At 39.2% G+C, this 19,157-nt stretch overlaps 1 protein-coding gene across 13 annotated transcripts in view; it reads right to left on the reverse strand.

Moving 5' to 3' along the window:
- Nucleotides 1-19,157, reverse strand: part of STIM1 (stromal interaction molecule 1) — a 169,305-nt gene that overhangs the window by 35,357 nt on the left and 114,791 nt on the right. For all 13 annotated transcript variants that reach the window (XR_004986280.2, XR_004986279.2, XR_004986282.2 and 10 more), the window contains exons 3-4: nt 15,242-15,356; nt 143-254 (exon numbers count right to left, since the gene is read on the reverse strand). Coding sequence is in view for 9 of the 13 variants with exons in the window: in XM_036427958.2 (XP_036283851.1) it covers nt 143-254; nt 15,242-15,356 (227 nt within the window). In the remaining 4 variants the exon portion in view is untranslated. The remainder of the gene's footprint in view (nt 1-142; nt 255-15,241; nt 15,357-19,157) is intronic.

Here is a 19,157-nt window from a genome sequence, read left to right on the forward strand (position 1 = left end):
GTAGATGTGAGAAAAGGAGATGTCTATAGATTCTATCCTAAAAAGGATGTAACCTCATTTAACTGGCCACAGTAACCTGAAGGCAAGCCAACCCCAGCCCATTTCCTGCACTACAAGTGAGAGAACCCAGTTGCCTCCTGACCTTGGCATGGCATGGCCACTGAGCTGCAGCTTCCGGAAGGTCTCCTCATACTGAGGCAGCTCCACATATGTGATCAGCCACTGCACCACCTCGTCCACGGTCCAGTTGTACACTGTGGGAAAAGAGCAGCAAAGCCATGACTCCAGCATGCCAAGCACTGCTCACATTTGTTGTCACAGTAACACTGATCTTAACATTTACACATGTTTATGTGTTTAACATCTCATTCTTCCATAAAATACTACATACAAAAGGAATACACACTCAACTTTTTATCTATCTATATACATAGGGGTAGGCAAAAGTAGGTTTACAGTTGGAGAAAGACATTAAAAAAAATCTGTGAATAGGGCTAACAACTTATGAACTGACTCAGGGCTTACATGATATCATTTGGATCTCTCTCTCTCTCTCTCTCTCTCTCTCTCTCTCTCTCTCTATATATATATATATATATATATATATATATATATATATTAAATATCATGTAGTATATGTAATTGCAGGGATGGGAAACAGTTGCAAATATACAAAACAGAGTTTATTCTTGTATTGCTACTATCTATTTATTGATGTCTTTCTCCAACTGTAAACCTACTTTTGCCCACTCTGGGTCCCCAGAGTCTTGCCCAGAACTGGAGTTTAGTGCAGTTGGGAGCTTCTGTCTCCCTCCTGCTTGAGAAAGCCAGCTGCATACTCCATTGCCCACCCTCTCCATGCGCGTGCCTTGGTACCTCTGCCTTCCACAGTTCTTCTGAGTCTCAGTGTGCTTTTCTCTTTCTTTCTTTCCCTCTTTCTTTCTTTTTAAAAAAATATATTTTATTGATTTTTTTACAGAGAGGAAGGGAGAAGGATAAAGAGCTAGAAACACTGATGAGAGAGTATCATCGATCAGCTGCCTCTTGCACACCTCCCCCCCTGGGGATGTGCCCGCAACCAATGTACATGTCCTTGACCGGAATCGAACCTGGGACCCTTCAGTCCACAGGCCAATGCTCTATCCACTGAGCCAGACCGGTTTCGGCGCTTTTCTTTCTTTTCTTTTCTTTTTTTTTTTTCTTCTTCTTTAATATATAACTTTATTTCTGGTTGCTTTTCTCATTCTTGACAGTCCAGTTTCACCCCATATGAGTCTGGATCCCCAGAGTCTCACCCAGAACTGGAATTCAGCGCAGCCAGGAGTTTTTCTCTCTTTCCTGCTTGAGAAAGACAGTCACGCACTCAGTTGCCAGTCCTCTCTACACGCGAGCGCGCATGTCTTAGGACTTCTGCCCCCAGTAGTTCCTCTGAGTCTCAGTGTGCTTTTCTCTTTCCATCTAGTTGTAGAATTTCCACTCATCCAGCCTTTCTGTGGTTCTGGAGAATGTCCATTTTGCCTTTTAGTTGTAGTTTTGAAATTGTTGTGCGAGGCAGCAGTTTAGGTGTTTACCTATGCTGCCATCTTGTTTTTCCCCTATTATTATAAAAAACTGACTTTTATTAGAATGCTGTTCTAATTTCCCTTTAATATAAGTCTCATTCATTTTGTTCCCCCCATTGTCTATAAAATAGAGCTTCATATACAGTGGCATTAATAAGAATTTACTCAAAGAATAACTAAGTGAGAACTTCCAGAAATGTTCTGACTATGGGCTAAACAGTAGTCTTCTTAGACTAATATACAAAGGGCAAACAACCTGAGATCTTAGGTTGTTTCTGTCACTCTCACATAAGATAGAGAAGTAAGATGGCTGGGCCCTGTCCCTTCATTCTTCTATTTCCCCTATAGTAGAACCCAGCACTGGTCCAAAGTAGACCCTCAGACAGATATCCTGAATGAAATAAATTTAAAGGCATAAATGCTCCAATCTCTTGATGTTCTCAAGAAGCTACTGGAGCTCAGGAGGAAAGTTCTGAAGCCAATAGACTTTGGATATAAATTAGACTATTTGCAGAGACACTGGAGGTGAGAATGGAAAGGTGCCATGGGACTAAATGAAGCAGGTATAGTGCCCTGAGGCTACATCCTAGAAGACAAGATGCTAGAAGTTTAAGTGAAGAGTGCCTTGTCATTGCTTGGTCAAATTTCTAATTCCAGACTAAAATTCTGTGTAGAGAAGAGAGTAATTAATTTCCAAGAGATATATTCAAATCCTAGGGCTTGGAAAAGGAGGGATGACAGAGCTGGGATTAAAGAAGCATTACAGAAAGTAGAGTGTACTAGTCATTATTCCTGAAAATGAATACATAGCCATACACATTACAAATATGATCATTTACTATGGTTTGGAGTATCAGGTAATAAAGGCGTAGTAGAGTGACACAGACATGAGGCAGGCAGACAAGTGCTAGCCTGTAACGTACAGAGAAAAACACACTCCTGCCACTGCTGCCAATAAAGCTCAGCCCCATCCAGGACAAAGGGGCCTTTTTGCTGGGCATGTGGAGTGGAAAGAAGTCCACTTTTTTATTGCTAGAAAGGCCTGAGGCCAGTGGTACTACAAAGGCCTTTTGTCTACTGGAAGGACGACTTGATACAAGCTTGAGCACAGACCTTTGGCATGCAGGAACTTCTCTATCTGTACCCTACCCTGAAGTGGAGACAGGCAGGAGTCATTCCAGACCAGGGTTTCTCAAGTCTCTGCACCATTGACATTTTGGACAGGATACTTGTTTATTGTAGGGGAGTAGCCTGTGCATTGTAAGATGTTTATCAACATCTCTGGCATCTACTCACTAGATGCCAATGACATGCTGCCAGTCATGACCATCAAAAATGTCTCCTCGGATGTGAGGGCGATCTGGCTGTGACATCTGTCAACCCAATGATCACCAGGGTTAATTGAGCTGATCTGGCTGGCTAGGCGGGTGTCCCCCTCCTCCCTCACTGATCCAGGTGCTGCACGCTTTGCCAAAGATGACGACTGAGGAGAGGTCCGGTCTTTTATCAAGGATATACGAGTAGCTGCGCTCCCCTGCTAGAACCTCCAAACAAGCTCTCAAAAATGTCTCCAGATACTGCCAAATGTTCCATAGGGCACAAAACTGTCCCCAACTGAAAACCACTGTTCTAAACAATATATTAGGTGAGGCAGAGGGTTTATAAGGGGGTTGCTGCAATCCAGTGAGGAACAATTCTGAACATACTCAGCGCTATAGAGCTAAGCTATAGGGAAAAGGATGGTGGTTCAATATGCCAGGCCAAACCTCAAGACAGTTGGTTTTAGTTTTTGTTTTCTGTGTTCAACATTCTGTTACCTAGGCAGATGCCCTACCTAGGTAGGGTGTGGCAGCATGGTGTTGTCCAACCAGAGTCACTGCAGTCTCAATAAAATAAGCCAGGATGGGCTGCATTCTTGTCAGATAGTAAACCCATGTCCCAGCATGAAGAGCTCACTGAGCAGTCAAGTTGAGATATCATCAGAGTCCTTTGTCCCTATGGTTCAAGTACCTAAAAATTAAAATGCTTTCTCATTCCAGAAGAGAAAATGAGAAGTTTCTCTGGGCCAAAGTGAGGAAGAAGGCAACAGCAGGTACAGAGAGTCTGTAGCTGTCAGTGAAAGGCAAGGAGAACTTAGTACAAATAGAAGCTCCAAAGAAATCACATGTCCAAATCCTAGTAGGATATTCAAACCAGAGATAGTCTACGATCAGTCTCTCATCCCCCTGAACCTGTCCATGTGGCCCTTAGAGAGATTAAAGACTAAATCTCTAGGAAAAACAGCAACATTACACAGAATCAGAGAAGGCTGACCCCTAGATTTAATGACAAAATCTACCTGCACACACTTTGAGCACACACTGCCAATATATGAATATCTTTTTATGAATCAGATTCATGTACTGACATTAGGTATAGTTTTAAAAATACATAAAAATTAAAGTGTGATATAAAAATAACTGCAATATAAATACAAGCTCTAGTATTTTCTTATGACACCCCAACTGATTGTCTTGTGCAGGCCCTGCTAAAATGTACATACTGCCATCGGAAACTACAGGACTAGCAAACTAACTGATCCCAACACAGATGATCTGCACTTCACAGTTTTTTTCCTAGAGGCTGCCTCTGCTGTAGCTCTTAACTTTGGAGTCCTCATCTAGAATCAGTATCTTGTATTATTTATTTATTCATCCTTGAACCTTGCTCTCAGACGTCTAGGTCTTTGTTATTTTCAGAAAAGCTCTTTTCCCTCTTCTTGGCCTCCTAAGCACCAACTAATCCTTAAAAACCCAGCTCTACCGCTTCACTTAATGAAACTCTTTGGAGCTTATTTCAACCCTCCTCATTATAAAACCTAAAATATAACTATTAGCTCTCCCTTCTCTGTTTACTTAGCATTTTCTTTATATATACTTCTTTTCTTTCATGTATGTTATATGGTTATTTAGTCATATCTCTCTTCTCCATTATGCTATATAGTATAAGCAATTATACTAATTATAGTATAAGCAATTTGGTAGGGAACATGTCTTTTCCATTTATGTATTTTCCAGTATCTAACACAAGACTACCTAATTCTAAGTACTCTGTAAAGTTTTCTGAATTGACAAAGGATATATATGAATGAATGAATGAATGAGCAAACAATGGCTACTTGTGGATCCTGGATCACTTGTTATATTATAAATCCTATCAGTATTTACATTATATTTTTTCACTAACAGATTTCTTATGGAAGTAAATATGGGGTAAAGGTATTTATCATATATCAGTAGGGAATCCCAATAATTGACTTTTAGTTAGCTTTTCAAATAGTAAAGATATAGCCTGGCCTCCATCCTGTGTTGCGTAGATAGAAAAGGGCCTTTTCCATTATATTAAATGAGTAAGGCCTCCTGTTTTATTCTTAGATAACCACAAAAAAACGTTATTCAGGATTGACAAATCTCTGGGCATTTTAGAACACTGCTTGTTATTGTAGAATATACTAGAACAAGTACTAGACTTTAAACCATAAGACCCTGATTTCTATCCTATGTGCCATGGACTAGCTGGGAAAATCATTTAACCAGTCTCAATTCATCTTTTATAAAATATTCTTTCAGTCACTCAAAACATTTATTTTGTACTTCTTTGTGCCAGACACTGGGAACAGAGATCCCTACCCCCAGGAAGCTTACTATCTAACAATACCTGTCTCCCAGAGTTGTTGAAATAAATGAATTCATGTCTGAAAATGCTAACGATTTAATATAAATTCAGTAGTAATTATTTATTCATATTCATTCAAAAAGAGACAAATGTTGAGGACTGGTCAGAATCTCAGTGGACAGAAATGTAGGCCCATCAGAGAAAAGAAACACAAGCTAAGACACAGAATTATAAAGTGTGGGGTCTGCTCAGAGAACACAGACTTTATCTGGAGTCCAAGGGTTATATACAGGAACAAGAGAGTGGTATTCCAAATGATGAAAGTCTTTGAAAGCTGGTGGTATCAAACTCCAAAATCATTTATACATGTGGGGAAGACATAGATTGAGCATCTACTACTACTTGGCAGGCACTGCTCTAAGAGCTAGGAATATAACAGTATGCAAAACAAAGCCACAGATTCCTGGAACGTATTCTAGTGGAGAGAGACAAACTAAACATTTATAAACAACTAAATGTTGGGTAATGATAACAGTGAAGAAAAATACAGCAGGATAAACGAAAGGATTAAGAGCAATGCTACATCAGTTCTAATCAGGAAAGCCCTTTCTGATGAGATAGCATTTGGGCAGAAAATTAAATAAAGGTATGAGCCATGTGAATACTTGGAGAAAGGGCATTCCAAGCAGATGGAGCAGTAACTATTACTCCCTAGCACTTGAGCTATATCCATACTTCCAGGGATATGCCAGGACAGATCCTTGCCTTGGCCAATCCCTTATCTTGCCAGAGAAAGAATAAGGAATAAGAAATGGGCTCTTGAATCATTATCTCTTTGCCTAATGGACCACTGGTGCCTCCAGATGAAACCCTTACTTAATTTTATGGTTTCAAAGCCAAAAAGAGTTATATCTGACAGGAAGATTACCAGTGTTTACTTTGCCTCTCCTTCATACAGTTGTTAGTTGGTCACTCACTCAGCCTTTTGGTCTGTTAGTCACATACAGCACAGTGATTAAAAATGTGGGCTTTGGCCGAAACCGGTTTGGCTCAGTGGAGAGAGCGTCGGCCTGTGAAATGAAAGGTCCCGGGTTTGATTCCAGTCAAGGGCATGTACCTTGGTTGCGTGCACATCCCCAGTGGGGGGCGTGCAAAAGGCGACTGAGCGATGACTCTCTCTCATCGATGTTTCTAACTCTCTACTTTGTATTTCTCTCCCTTCCTCTCTGTAAAAAAAAATCAATAAAATATATTTTTAAAAATGTGGGCTTTGAACCCTGGCCATGTGGCTCTGTTGGTTGGAGCATCTCCCTATGCAACAAAAGGTTGCTAGTTTGATTCCTGGTCAGGACACATACCTAGGTTGCGGGTTAGCTCCCTGGTCAGGATGTGTTTCCACATCCAATCAATGTTTTATCTCTCTCTCTCTCTCTCTCTCTCTCTCTCTCTCTCTCTCTCTCCATAAAAATGTATTCCCAGGTAAGGATTAATAATAATAATAATGTGGGCTTTGGAATCAGGTGCTTTGGTTTGAATTTGGTATCTGCCATTTACTAGATGAAAAACCATGAGCACATTACTTAACCTTTCTGTGCCTTATTTTTTGTCACCTATAAAATGGTGAGAATCAGAGTTCTCACATTATAAGAGCATAGTGAAGATATGGGAAGCTCCTAACATAAAAGCTAAACAAATATTAACTACTATTATTTTCACCACTTATTTATTCATTCATTCACCAAGCTTTCATTGGCTTCTATTCTAGTAGGTACTGAGTAAATTACTGGATACAGAAATCAATCTGCGCCAAGACTGGTTTGATTCCAGTCAAGGGCATGTACCTTGGTTGTAGGCACGTCCCCAGTGGTGAGTGTGCGGGAAGCGGCTGATAGATGTTTCTCTTTCATTGATGTTTCTAACTCTCTATCCCTCTCTGTAAAAAATCAATAAATATATATATATTAAACAAATCAATCTGCATGATCTCCATCATAAAGGGCTCTCTTTTAAAGAAGGAGACATATTGAAAAATAAATGAATACAATACAGTATGATAAGTGCTAGGTCAGAAGGATATACGGGGTGATGTAGTAGAAAGGAGTGAGTGACTAACAACCATAGTGAGTCAAAAAAGCTATTTAAGACCTAGCTTTTCATCTGGCTACTCTGAATATATAGCACTCCAAGACATCTTCAGAATCTTACCAAAGTGGCCTTCCCTAAAGATAGTTTGTGACCTAAACCTCTCCAAAATGGTTTGTCTCCTGGCTCTTACTAGCAGCTTGTCATCTGCACCTAGAGTGAGGCAGAGATCTTTATTTTCTAATATGATATCAATATCAAGCCCTGAATCATGACTGCAAAAGAATCTGGCCCTTGGACCTAGGTCTCATGTGATGGGCCCACTAGGCTACCTTGCAAACACCAGGTTTACATGGCTACAGAGTAGTAAGAAAATCTAGGCTTTGGAATTGAATAAGCCAAACAATTTGTATCAGGTCACACAATGGCAGAGCCAAGGACAAACTTTTGTCGTCCATATCGCTACTCTGGATCAGGCCCTGTGCTAAGTGTTGGGGTATCTATATAATAAAAGCCTAAGCGACCATTATGGTGGAATGACCAGAATGACCAGTTGCTATGATGTGCACTGACCACCAGGGGGCAGATGCTCAATGCAGGAGTACTGCTCAGACAGAAACTGGGCTAATGACTGGGGAGCATAGCAGCAGCACTAAGGAACAGTGAGCTGAGTGGTAAAGAACAGCTAGCAGGCAGGTGGTAAGGACCAAGGGGTCCTGGACTGAAAGGGCGCAGGCCAGGCTGAGGAACACTCCCCCTGCCCCTCCCCAGTGCACAAATTTCGTGCACCACCTCTAGGACAATCACATAAGGTGATGCTCTCAAGCAGTGTGGTGGAAAAACAGGCAGGGGAACAGATCATTCAATGTAATTAATGTGTTAGTGCTGCAATGAGATAAGAGTAAGAGGCTATGGGAACACAGAAGGCGGCACCTAACCTAGACTGTGGTTTCCAGGGAAGATTTCCTAAAGAAGGGGATATTTAAGTTGAGTTTTAATTGTCAAGTAGGATTTAACAAGATCAACAAAAGAGGAAGGGCAGGGGGAACAATATATACGAAAGCATCAAGGAATGAAAGAAAATGACATATTGTAGTTACTGCTGATAACATCAGTGCAGCTACAGAGAAAGATATGTGATAGAGTAATAGACAATAAGAAAGTAAGTGAGCCGTGGGCAGTTTTGCTCTGAAGGGTTGTGGGTTCAATTCCAGTCAAGGGCACATACCTCAGTTGCAGACTCAATTCCCTAGGCCTGCTCAGGGCAAGTTCAGGAGGCAACCAATTAATGTCTCTCTCTAGTCTCTGTCTCTCCTCCTGCCTTGCACTCTCTCTAAATATCAGTGGGGAAAAACAAAACAAACAAACAGATGAGGATTAACAAAACAAACAAACAAACAAACAAACAAAAAGTGAGTCACAGAAATAAGCATTTGTCTCTTAGGCTAAACTAATCTAGCACAATGCCTCGTATATATAAGGTATTCAGTTAATTGTTTTTTCATGAAAGCATGTTTGTACAAATCATGGGAGAGAAACAAAAATTTTGGGGGCCAATATGGAGAACCACAATATTACAATATAAAGAAATATTTTGTGTTTTAGAGAGAAAATGGGGGAGGGCGGGGAGAGAAACATCGATTTGATGTTCCACTTATTTATTCATTCACTGGTTGATTCCTGTATGCTTTGACCAGGGATCAAATCCGCAACCTTGGTGTATTAAGATGACATAAGGAAACTTTTAAGTTATAAAAGAAGATCACCAGATTTTTATTTATATGCACATATTGATTTTTTTTTTTACCCAACTGAGATTAATTTATTTTGAGATTAAAAATAGACATTTAATTTAAATGCGCTGTCATCTCAGGGATAAACATGGGGGGGGGGGAAGCAATGTCATTTTCTGTAATAATTTCTTTTATCAACAACTACTGAGCTAGCAGTAGCTTATTTTGTTGAATCCCAAATGAGACAGCAATTGTGATCTAAGCTTTACTCTAAGTTCTACACAAACTCAAGTGTTATCTGACCAATAGAAAAGCCAATATTTATCTTCTCAAAATAACATATAATTACTATATTGTTATTATACTGGAATTTACTTGTAACATCTTTAGCAATGTCTTTATTTGTGCAGGTTCCATTTAAGAATATTTCTTCCACCCAGAAATTTGGTATCCTAGCATGTTTGTTTCATTATTTAAAAAGAAAAAGAAAATGGGAAGCCTCTGAAAAATATAAGAAGAGACATAATCAGATATTTATTTTAGAAAGATGTCTCTGGAACCAGTTATAGAATAGATTGCAATAGAGCTAGACTGGGCCAAGAAGAATAGTTGAAAGCATCCAAGCAAAAGATGATTAAGCTAAGACTTCTGCTTCAGGATAAGATGAAGTGATAAGAATGGAATTTACCACCCCCCTCCTGAAACTATAAAAAAAAGGACAAAACATATAAAACAATGGTTTTCAAGACACTGGAGATTAGCCTACAATGGACCATCTCTTTGAGAAACAGTAAACAAATGAGGCAAGTCATACAAATAACTTCGAGGGAAGAAATGGAAATACACTTTTGTAAAGTTCTTATACTATGAGACAAGATATAATAGTATGTTTTAAAAGTAGACTGTGCCTGGCTGGTACAGTGATTGAGCATTGACTCATGAACCAGGAGATTACAGTTTGATTCTCAAGCAGGGTACATGCCTGGGTCACATGCTTGGTCCCCAGTAGCAGTGTGCAGAAGGCAGCTGACTGATGATTCTCTCTCATCATTGTTTCTATCTCTTTCCCCGCTCCCTTCCTCTCTCTGAAATCAATTTTAAAAATACCATTTACATGGTAAATTTTGTCTTATGCAGATTGTACCACAATTCTTTTTATTTGCTCTTTGGCCACACCCTCACCCCTAGATCCACCTCCCGCCTGTCCCCCTCTCCTTTCAATCTCTAGTCTCTTGTCTTCAATTTCTCATCTCCACAGACAACTGGTCAACCCAATCACTCTGACCCACTATTGGAGACAAAGTCCAAGCCTGGCCATCTGGTTGACCCTGTCTCTCTTATGTACCACAATTTTTGAAAATACTACTTATAATAGCATCCAAACCTATGAAACAGAGATAAGTCTGGGGGGGAAAAAGATATGAAAGACCCATACCCTAAAAACTACAAAATAGATAATAAAGAATTCGGCTGATCTTTATCTTCAGGTCAATTTCCCAGATAGAAGTATCTTTGTAATGCATGGTGGGTCCCTTGGGTCATACTTGAGTTCAGATTAATGAGATGACTCTGGATGGGTACTGGCCATCAGAAAGACCAACCAGTGACTAGAGGATTAGGGCTTTGAGCCAGGTGATATCAGCCCAACTTTCAGAAAGAAAAATGGGATTGGAGATTGATTTCCATCATGTGGCCAATGGGTCAATCAACCATGCCTACGCAATAGAACCCCAATAAAAACTCTGTATACTGAGGCTCAGCTGAGCTTTCTGGTTAGCATTCACATTAATGACTGATGGACCAGAAGGATGATATGTCCTGATTCCACAGAGAGAAGACACAGAAACTCCACATTCAAGATCCTGGCAGACCTTGGCTTATTAATCTCTTCTTTTAGCTGGGCCTAATTTTTATCCTTTGTAGTAAAACTTAAATCATATGTAAACACTTTCCTGAGTTCTGTAAATCATTTAGCACAATGATTTTCAACCTTTTTCATCTCATCAGACACATAAACTATTAAAATTCTGTGGCACACCAAAAAATTATGTTTTGCTGGTCTCATTCTCAGACACAAAAAGGTATAATTTTGATTCATTCACACCAGACAGTTATTGTTGTGTTGGCTATTGTCATTTTTTTTCATTTGACAATCTAAAGGAAAATAGGTCAGTCCCCCTGACTAAATAGTCACTTATTGCATTTTAAAAATTCTCTCATGCCCTAATTGGTTTGGCTCAGTGGATGGCACGTCGGCCTGCGGACTGAAGGGTTCCATGTTCAATTCCAGTCAAGGACATGTACCTTGGTTATGGGCACATCCCCAGTAGGAGATGTGCAAGAGGCAGCTGATTGTTTAAAAAATTCAGCACACCCGCCGAAATCCGTTTGGCTCTGTGGTGGAGTGTCGGTCTGCAAACTGAAAGGTCCCGGGTTCGATTCTGGTCAAGGGCATGTACATTGGTTGTGGGCACATCCCCAGTAGGGGGTGTGCAGGAGGCAGCTGGTTGATGTTTCTCTCTCATCAACGTTTCTAGCTCTCTATCCCTCTCTCCTCCTCTCTGTAAAAAATCAATAAAATATATTAACTAAATAAATAAATAAATAAATAATAAAAAATTCAGCACACCCATTGACAATTGCTGATTTAGCAAATTATCAAACATGAGGGGATAGTGGAAAACCGATAATTTTGTAGCTAGTTATCAGAGCACATGTGGCCTGGAAACACCCAGAGCTTGTGGTTGGTTTGGTATCTGAAGTAAGGGCAGTCTTGTTGGGGCCTGAGCCCTTAACTTATGAAGTCAGCATTAACTCTAAGTAATTAGTAACAGAATTGCATTACATTATTTCTTTTTTTAAAATATTGATTTCAAAGGGAGGGAGATGGAGAGAGAGATAGAAAGAAGCATTGGTTGGCTGCCTCCTACCTGCTCCCTACTGGGGATCGAGCCCACAACCCAGGGTATGTGCCCTGACCAGCAATCGAACCATGACCTCCTGGCTCATGGGTCAATGATCAATCACTGAGCCATACCAGCCAGGCTTTATTACATTATTTTACTTAATCACTCTCTCTGTCTTATTTTACTCATCTGTAAATGGAGATGAGCAAATATACTAAATCCTAAATCATAGTATTTACACTTTATAAGATTTTTGTGAAAAATTATTTACTATATGTAAAGCACTCAAAACAGTATCTAGCACATACTAAACACTACATAAACATTAGAGTCATTTTTGAGTGTTTTTATTGTTAAAAGTCCAGAGTCCAAACGATCACCAGGCTTTCTTGCTAAATTTAAATAACACAGAGAAAAGACTGGCTCCTAACATTAGTCAGAAATCTTAACAACGCTAATCACATAGATGATACTGACATTAGGCAACTAATGTTCTGAATCAATATTGCTGCTATCTATATTATCTAGTGAAACTCAGACCAGCCAGATTAAGCCAATGCCAGAATATTACATAATTTTTGTAGCTCTGGAAATCATCATTCCAAAGAGACTGGGGGCCTTGCTCTAAATAATGACACAAATTGTTGTGAGAAATAGTATACAAGAAGATTCTCGCTTTTAGTTTTTCAAACCACCAGACATGACACATGGTTAGCAAATCCTAATAGTACATACCACCCTGTTTCCCCGAAAATAAGACAGTGTCTTATATTAATTTTTTCTCCCAAAGTTGCACTAGGTCTTATTTTCAGGGGATGTCTTATCTTTTCATGCGCTAGGTCTTATTTTCAGAGGATGTCTTATTTTGGGGGAAACACGGTAGTATATATCACTTCTCAGCTTAGCTACGAACTACAACACTGTGCATTATGTGGACCCTAAGAAAAAATATTAATTTGATGTGAACTCTGAGAGGAAATTTATCTGATGAGATGGGTTCCTCATAGTAAACTGAGGGCCCAAACTTTATAAATAATAAAGACCCTAGAGGCCATTTTCAGACAGGAACTTCTCAGGCTCTCGGTGTATGGGGAAGAACCTCAAAATGAACTCTTAGCTTCCCACACTTTGCCCCACTTGTTTACACCATCTGAGTCAACAACTGCAGGGAAACCCTGGTTTCCTCTTTTTACCAAAAGACTGAGACCTGCCCTGTCCAATCAGAACTGCACAATTTGGACACCTCACGTACATAAAATAGACCTAATGGGAATCTGGGTGGAACTTTCACAATGAAAGCAGCCTCATCTTTGTCTCCAAGGAACATAACCTAGGTTGTTACCTGAATCTGTTTCCCAGGCTGCAGCTTCCTTTGCTCAATTAAATACTTTAAATTTTTTATTATGATCTAAAAGTAATTTTTATTTTATTGAAATGTTTTTTTCTGCTCATCAGCAATGGGGACCAACTCGTGAAAACTCACTTAACTGTCTTCTATCTTCCTGTCATACAGAACATAGTTGGAAATGTTTCAAATAGTTGCTATGTCTATAAATAAACTTCTTACTAGAAAATTATCTTGGGCTGTTTTCTAGTCTTATTATTTAGTCCCTTTGTATCTATCCCTTTTTTATTCCTTTTCCTGCCAGCTACTTCTGTATGAGCCAGGAATGTTCTCCCTGCCGTCTTTCATTCTAAGTTCCTACTTATGAAACCCACTCTTGAAACCCAGGCGCCATGTCTGCATGTTAGTACAGAAAAATAAGTAAATTAAAATTACACAGTAGTAATAGGAGATTTTTCCTGGCAGTGTTAGTATAATTCCAAAGATAACTTCACTGATGGATTTCTCATCAGTAGACAGCCTGAGTTGCTAAGGAGCTATTACACAAAAGCCCCCACCATGAACTCAGCTCCTAAATATCCAAGAAGCTGTCCATATAGCTAATTTATGCTTCTTCTAGAGTTAATAAGAACTATCAGCCTGCCCATTTTGGTACCAGGATTAGAATATAACTCTTCCTGCTTCAAATTTAATGCTTTCAACCTGTATTTTAAAAGCTCTCATACAGATTGAACATTCTAGAATTCTAGGTAATAATTTAAGCAAAAAAAGAAACTAAATCACTCCTATCAAAACTGGTCTTCTCTACCACCAGGCCAGTGCTTTCAACCAAGATGGTATGGAAAAGCACTGTCTTAGAGAACAGAAGTCCAGGTCTAAGTCCTGGCTCTACTATTAGCTAAATGCATGACAACAAATAGTAATTTTATAAATCTAGGCCTGAGGTTCCTCATCTATAAAACCAGGGACCCTGGAGGTTACTTAATTTTTTAAAGCCTCTTAGTATCAACACCTACCCTACCAGTAGAGAAGAGATTGCTTCCAATTCTATTGGTATCAAAAGAAGCTCTAGCCACACATAAAAACAGAGAGAAGGCAAAGTCCTGATTTTCCTTTCCCTGTCAAGTATCACACAATTAGACACATTCTTCTATTCAGAATTCTGAAGCAAATGTTCCAGAAAAAAACGGTAGTCATGGTTTAGCCGTTTTGCACACGAAAAAGATTAAAAGTTTTTATTCAATAAGTTCAACATGAGTCAGCAGAACGATGTGATTACTGAAGGGCCCAGTGTCTAATCATATTGTACTAATAGACACACAGGGTCCAGATCTGAGAAGCTGAAGGTTCTGCTCTACTCTGTGCTGATCAAACCATACCAGAGGGACTGCATACAATTTAAGATCTAGTAGCCATGATCTAAGAAAGACATTATCAATAGTGCTCACAGGCAGGAAACCCAAGATGAGGAGAAGGCTGATAAAATATTTTTTCTTCAAAGAACTAGGGCTATTTAAACTAGAAAAGAGAGACTCAGGAAAGAGACCATCTTTCTTCCAATCTTTGAATCATCTAGGACTCAGCAGAGCTGGGACCAAATGGGAAGCTACAGAAAAAAGGGGCTGCCTCAAATGGCCAGCAAGCTCCCTATTTCTGGAGATGAAGAAGCAGAAACTGGGGGTGGATGGGAATATTGAGGAGAAGGGTAGGGAGAGGATGGAATTCAATTATAATTCCAGTGAAGAACAACCTCAGTTCTGTTGGGAGCACCTTCCCCCATTCCCAGCACAGTGACTGTATTCATTCTTATTTAGTGACTGTAAATAGAACTATTTCAAAAATTTGCTCTTTACTAAACATTTCATGCTCATGTCCTTTTAAAGCCAAGTTGCTGCCTATCTTCTTCTTTCTTCTCTAAATCTGCCAGCAACTAAGATGGACAACCAGGCTGCCTATTACCTTCTGAGGACTTCCATGCCTTCCATAGGTCCTCCACACTGATGAGCTTATCCTCGCCATGGAAGGTGTTGTGTTTCACCGTTGGGTCATGGTAATTGAGGTCTTCCCTCAGGAACTGCAAGGAAAAAGAGCACAAGTTATAAGAGATAGCCATAAAGGTCACTGAGCTATCCACAGCACACCCTCTCTACCCAATGCACAAGTGTATCACATCATTCATGTATCCTTCCATATGCCTATGTCCTAGTTGCCAACTAGATAGCCTTTTCTTTTTTATAATATGTTTCACTTGAAAAAATAAATATGAGTAGGAAATTTCTTCATTTTTTAATTATGGAAAGATAATAAATGATTGTTAACTGGAATTCAATAATCCAGAAGAGGAAAGAAGGGAGAATGAATTAACAATGTTTGAACACTTAATTATACACTAAACAATATTCAAAGAACTTCTACAGTATTTTCTCATCTAATCCTCACAACTAATGAATTACCATATCTGTTTTACAAATAAGAATAGTAATATTCTCAAACACAATGCAATTGGCTCCAAATCACATTAAGTTTCTTTAGACAAGTTAAATTATTTGCTGTGATGGCTTTAAAATATGTTCACAATTCGTTGACAATCTTCCCACAAAAGGTGAAAACCCTTTTCCTTTAATATGGGCTGACATTAGAGATTCGTCTTCTAACAGTATGATGTCAAGTGACTTCCAAGGCTAAGTTAGAAAAGGCAATATGGAGTCTACCTGGCTCTCCCCCTTTTGGGATACCTGCCTTGGGAGTCCTGAGCCAACACATAAGAAGCCTGGCCTCACTGAAGCCCCATGCTGGAGAGATCCTGCAGAAGGACTAGTATGTAGAGATAGAGAAAGATGTCTGAGCAGCCCCAACTGTGAAACTTCCAGCTCAAGAGTCAGACATGTGAGTGGCTGAGGCTTCAGGTGATTCCAGCCCCCCCCCCCTTTTTTTTGTGTGTGTTGTTGTTAATCCTCACCCAAGGATTTTTTTTTCTCTTTTTTTCTTGACTTTTAGAGAAGAGTGGAAGGAGGTGGGAGAAAGAGAGAAAAAAAGGGAAGGAGGGAAGGAGGGAGGGAGGAAGGGAGAAAGGTGAGAAACACATTGATTGGTTGCCTCCCACAAGCACCCAGACTGGGGCTGGGGATTGAACCTGCAAGAACCTGCAACCCAAGTATGTGCCCTTAACAGGAAATCAAACCTATGACCCTTTGGTGCTCAGGCCAACACTCTAACCACTGAGCATGCCAGCCAGGGAAGCCCTCAGCTTTTGAGTTACTTCACCTGATGTCCAAGCAGACAGAGATGAGCTGTCCCTGCTGAGTCATGCCCAGATTGCAAATACATGCCAAAATAAATGTGGCTGTTTTAAGCCACTAAGCTTTGGGAAAGTTTGTTATACAACATTAGATTACTGAAACAGTTGTTCAAGGTTATAGCTGATAAGTAATAGAGTTAGTATTTAACCCAAGATACCAGTTTTATAGTCCAAATTTCCCTTCTATACTGCATATGCTGTCCTTTAATTATCTGGATTTCTTTTCATAATATACTTTTACAAGAAAGAAGAAAAAAAAATTAAAGCTTTTAGAAATTTAACTGGTAATTAATTTCATAACTACTCAATCAGCCTGATCACTACAACCTCATTAGTATATAAAGGATTGAACACTGATCACTGCTTTCCACTGAGCCTCAAACATCAAAGAAATGTGCAATTCTGATCACTACTCTCACAAAAGCACATTTTAGTAGGATTTTCGGAAAATGTCTTCCTATCCATCTTCCTTTATCCAGGGTTCGAAAAAGGGCCTGACCCAGAGTAATGCCGATAAATGTTGTTGACTAAATGAACAGATGATTGACAATATAGTCCCAGATTCCCTGGATCCATAAACAAGCATTTATAGTTTTGCAGAATTGAGACAGCTGGGCTTAATGACCTAGGCAAGAAGTCTGAAGAGCCCTAACTGGTTTGGTTCAGTGGATAGAGCATCAGCCTGCAGACTGAAAGGTCCCAGGTTCGATTCTGGTCAAGAGCATGCACCTTGGTTGTGGTTACATCACCAGTAGGAGGTGTACAGGAGGCAGCTGATCCATGTTTCTCTCTCATCAATGTTTCTAACTCCCTCTTCCTTCCTCTCTGTAAAAAAAACAATAAAAATATATATTAAAAAAATTTTTTTAAAAAGGTATTTGAAGAGAGTCCACATTGGAACATTCTCAACCTAGTCAGAGTATAGCCTGCTATGCACAAGAAACTATAATGTCGCACTGTCCAATAAAACCTTCTACAATGTTGGACATGTTCAATATCTGTCCTGTCTAAACAGTTGCCACTAGGCACATATGACTATTGAGCACTCATAATGTGGCTTGTATGGCTAAATAACTGAAAATTTTAAAACATTAATTTAGATTTAAATGGCTACATGTTAGAATGCAGTTCTAACATATTCTATCTACTACCTGGCATATGGGTATGGTCAGCTATACCTCAAAGGAGGCTAGCATGATGTAGAGAAAGCAAGACCTCTGTTAGATAAGATGGTGAAAGCAATGCTCACATACTACCACACAGATGTAACTGCTCTTTGTGCCCTCTCGCCACGACTAAAGTTCCTCTGACATCAGAGGGTTAGGTTCTCCAGCTCCCCAACACTCATTTAAAACTGTTGAGAAAAGCTACTTTTTAAAAAAGATTAGGTAGGTTACATGGTGAAGATCCCAGAGCAAGGAGATTTTTTCAATTCTTAGGAAAATAAACTATTTAAAGTATTAATTATTATTTTTTTAATAGTCAGCTTTCAGGCCATTTGACATTCCATTTATTATGTGCTATAAGTTGACATTCCATCTATTATGTGCTAACATTTTTCCCAAATTGCCACCCAGTTATTACAACCTCATTTGTTAAATTATTTGTCTTTCATTTCTTTCTGAAAAATATCTACAATAACAAAACCATAATACTTTTTTTTCTTGCTTTAAATAAATTATTGTCTCTTTTACCCAAATAGGATTTTAGTGTTACTGGTCCAAAGTTTGTGTGCTCAAATACAATACTTTAAAAGGCCAAAACACAAAATGTCAGTTTGGAATAAGAAAAGGTTATTTTTTTCCCTTAAATCCATCTTAAGAAAGTAGAGTTCAGGCTGCTTTTTTTTTTATCAACAGAAGGGAAAATGGGAGGGTCTGTTTTTCCTTCCTTTGGGACGAAGCCGGGGCTGAGGTCGAGGTAGGGATCCAGGCAGCCGCCACTGCTGGGAAGGCCTAATCTTGTACAAATTTTGTTATCGGGCCTCTAGTGATTTAATGATAAATTAAGCCCTTACATATAGTAGGGTATATTTCTATGTTCTCCATTCTTTTGTACTAACCCATATTTCTATTTTTGTGCTATCATTTGACTATTATATTATACGTTTTATTTTACTTTATACTTAAAAAGTTTTTTTTCCAATATCTGGGCCCCATCATCCCTTGGTTCTTCTATTTCAATTTTGTTAATTTTATTGAGATTCTAATTGTTCTCACTGGAGACCTAAAGCTCACTAGGCCTTAAACACAGACATTGATACATCTCAAGGAAGACAGTCACAGGCAGTCTGAGACAGCCAGTCTGGGGACATAAATGTATTCATTTATTCAACAAATATAAGATTTCTATGTGCCAGGCATAGTTCCAGGCATTAAAAATGCACTAAGTAGTAAATAGCACATGCAAATCTTTGTCTTCATTGAACTAACATAACAGTAAAGTGCTCACTCTCTCTGACTCCAGCTTGTTCAAACCTGCTGTTGTTCCCATGACCCTTAGGTTACTAGCTCCTGCTTTACACATACTAATCATGAGAGGAATACTGCTTGGAGCTTGAGTTTTACAAAAACAAAC

Source organism: Pipistrellus kuhlii, unplaced genomic scaffold (genome assembly GCF_014108245.1).
Source record: "Pipistrellus kuhlii isolate mPipKuh1 unplaced genomic scaffold, mPipKuh1.p scaffold_m20_p_9, whole genome shotgun sequence".
Classification (NCBI taxonomy): Eukaryota; Metazoa; Chordata; class Mammalia; order Chiroptera; family Vespertilionidae; genus Pipistrellus; species Pipistrellus kuhlii.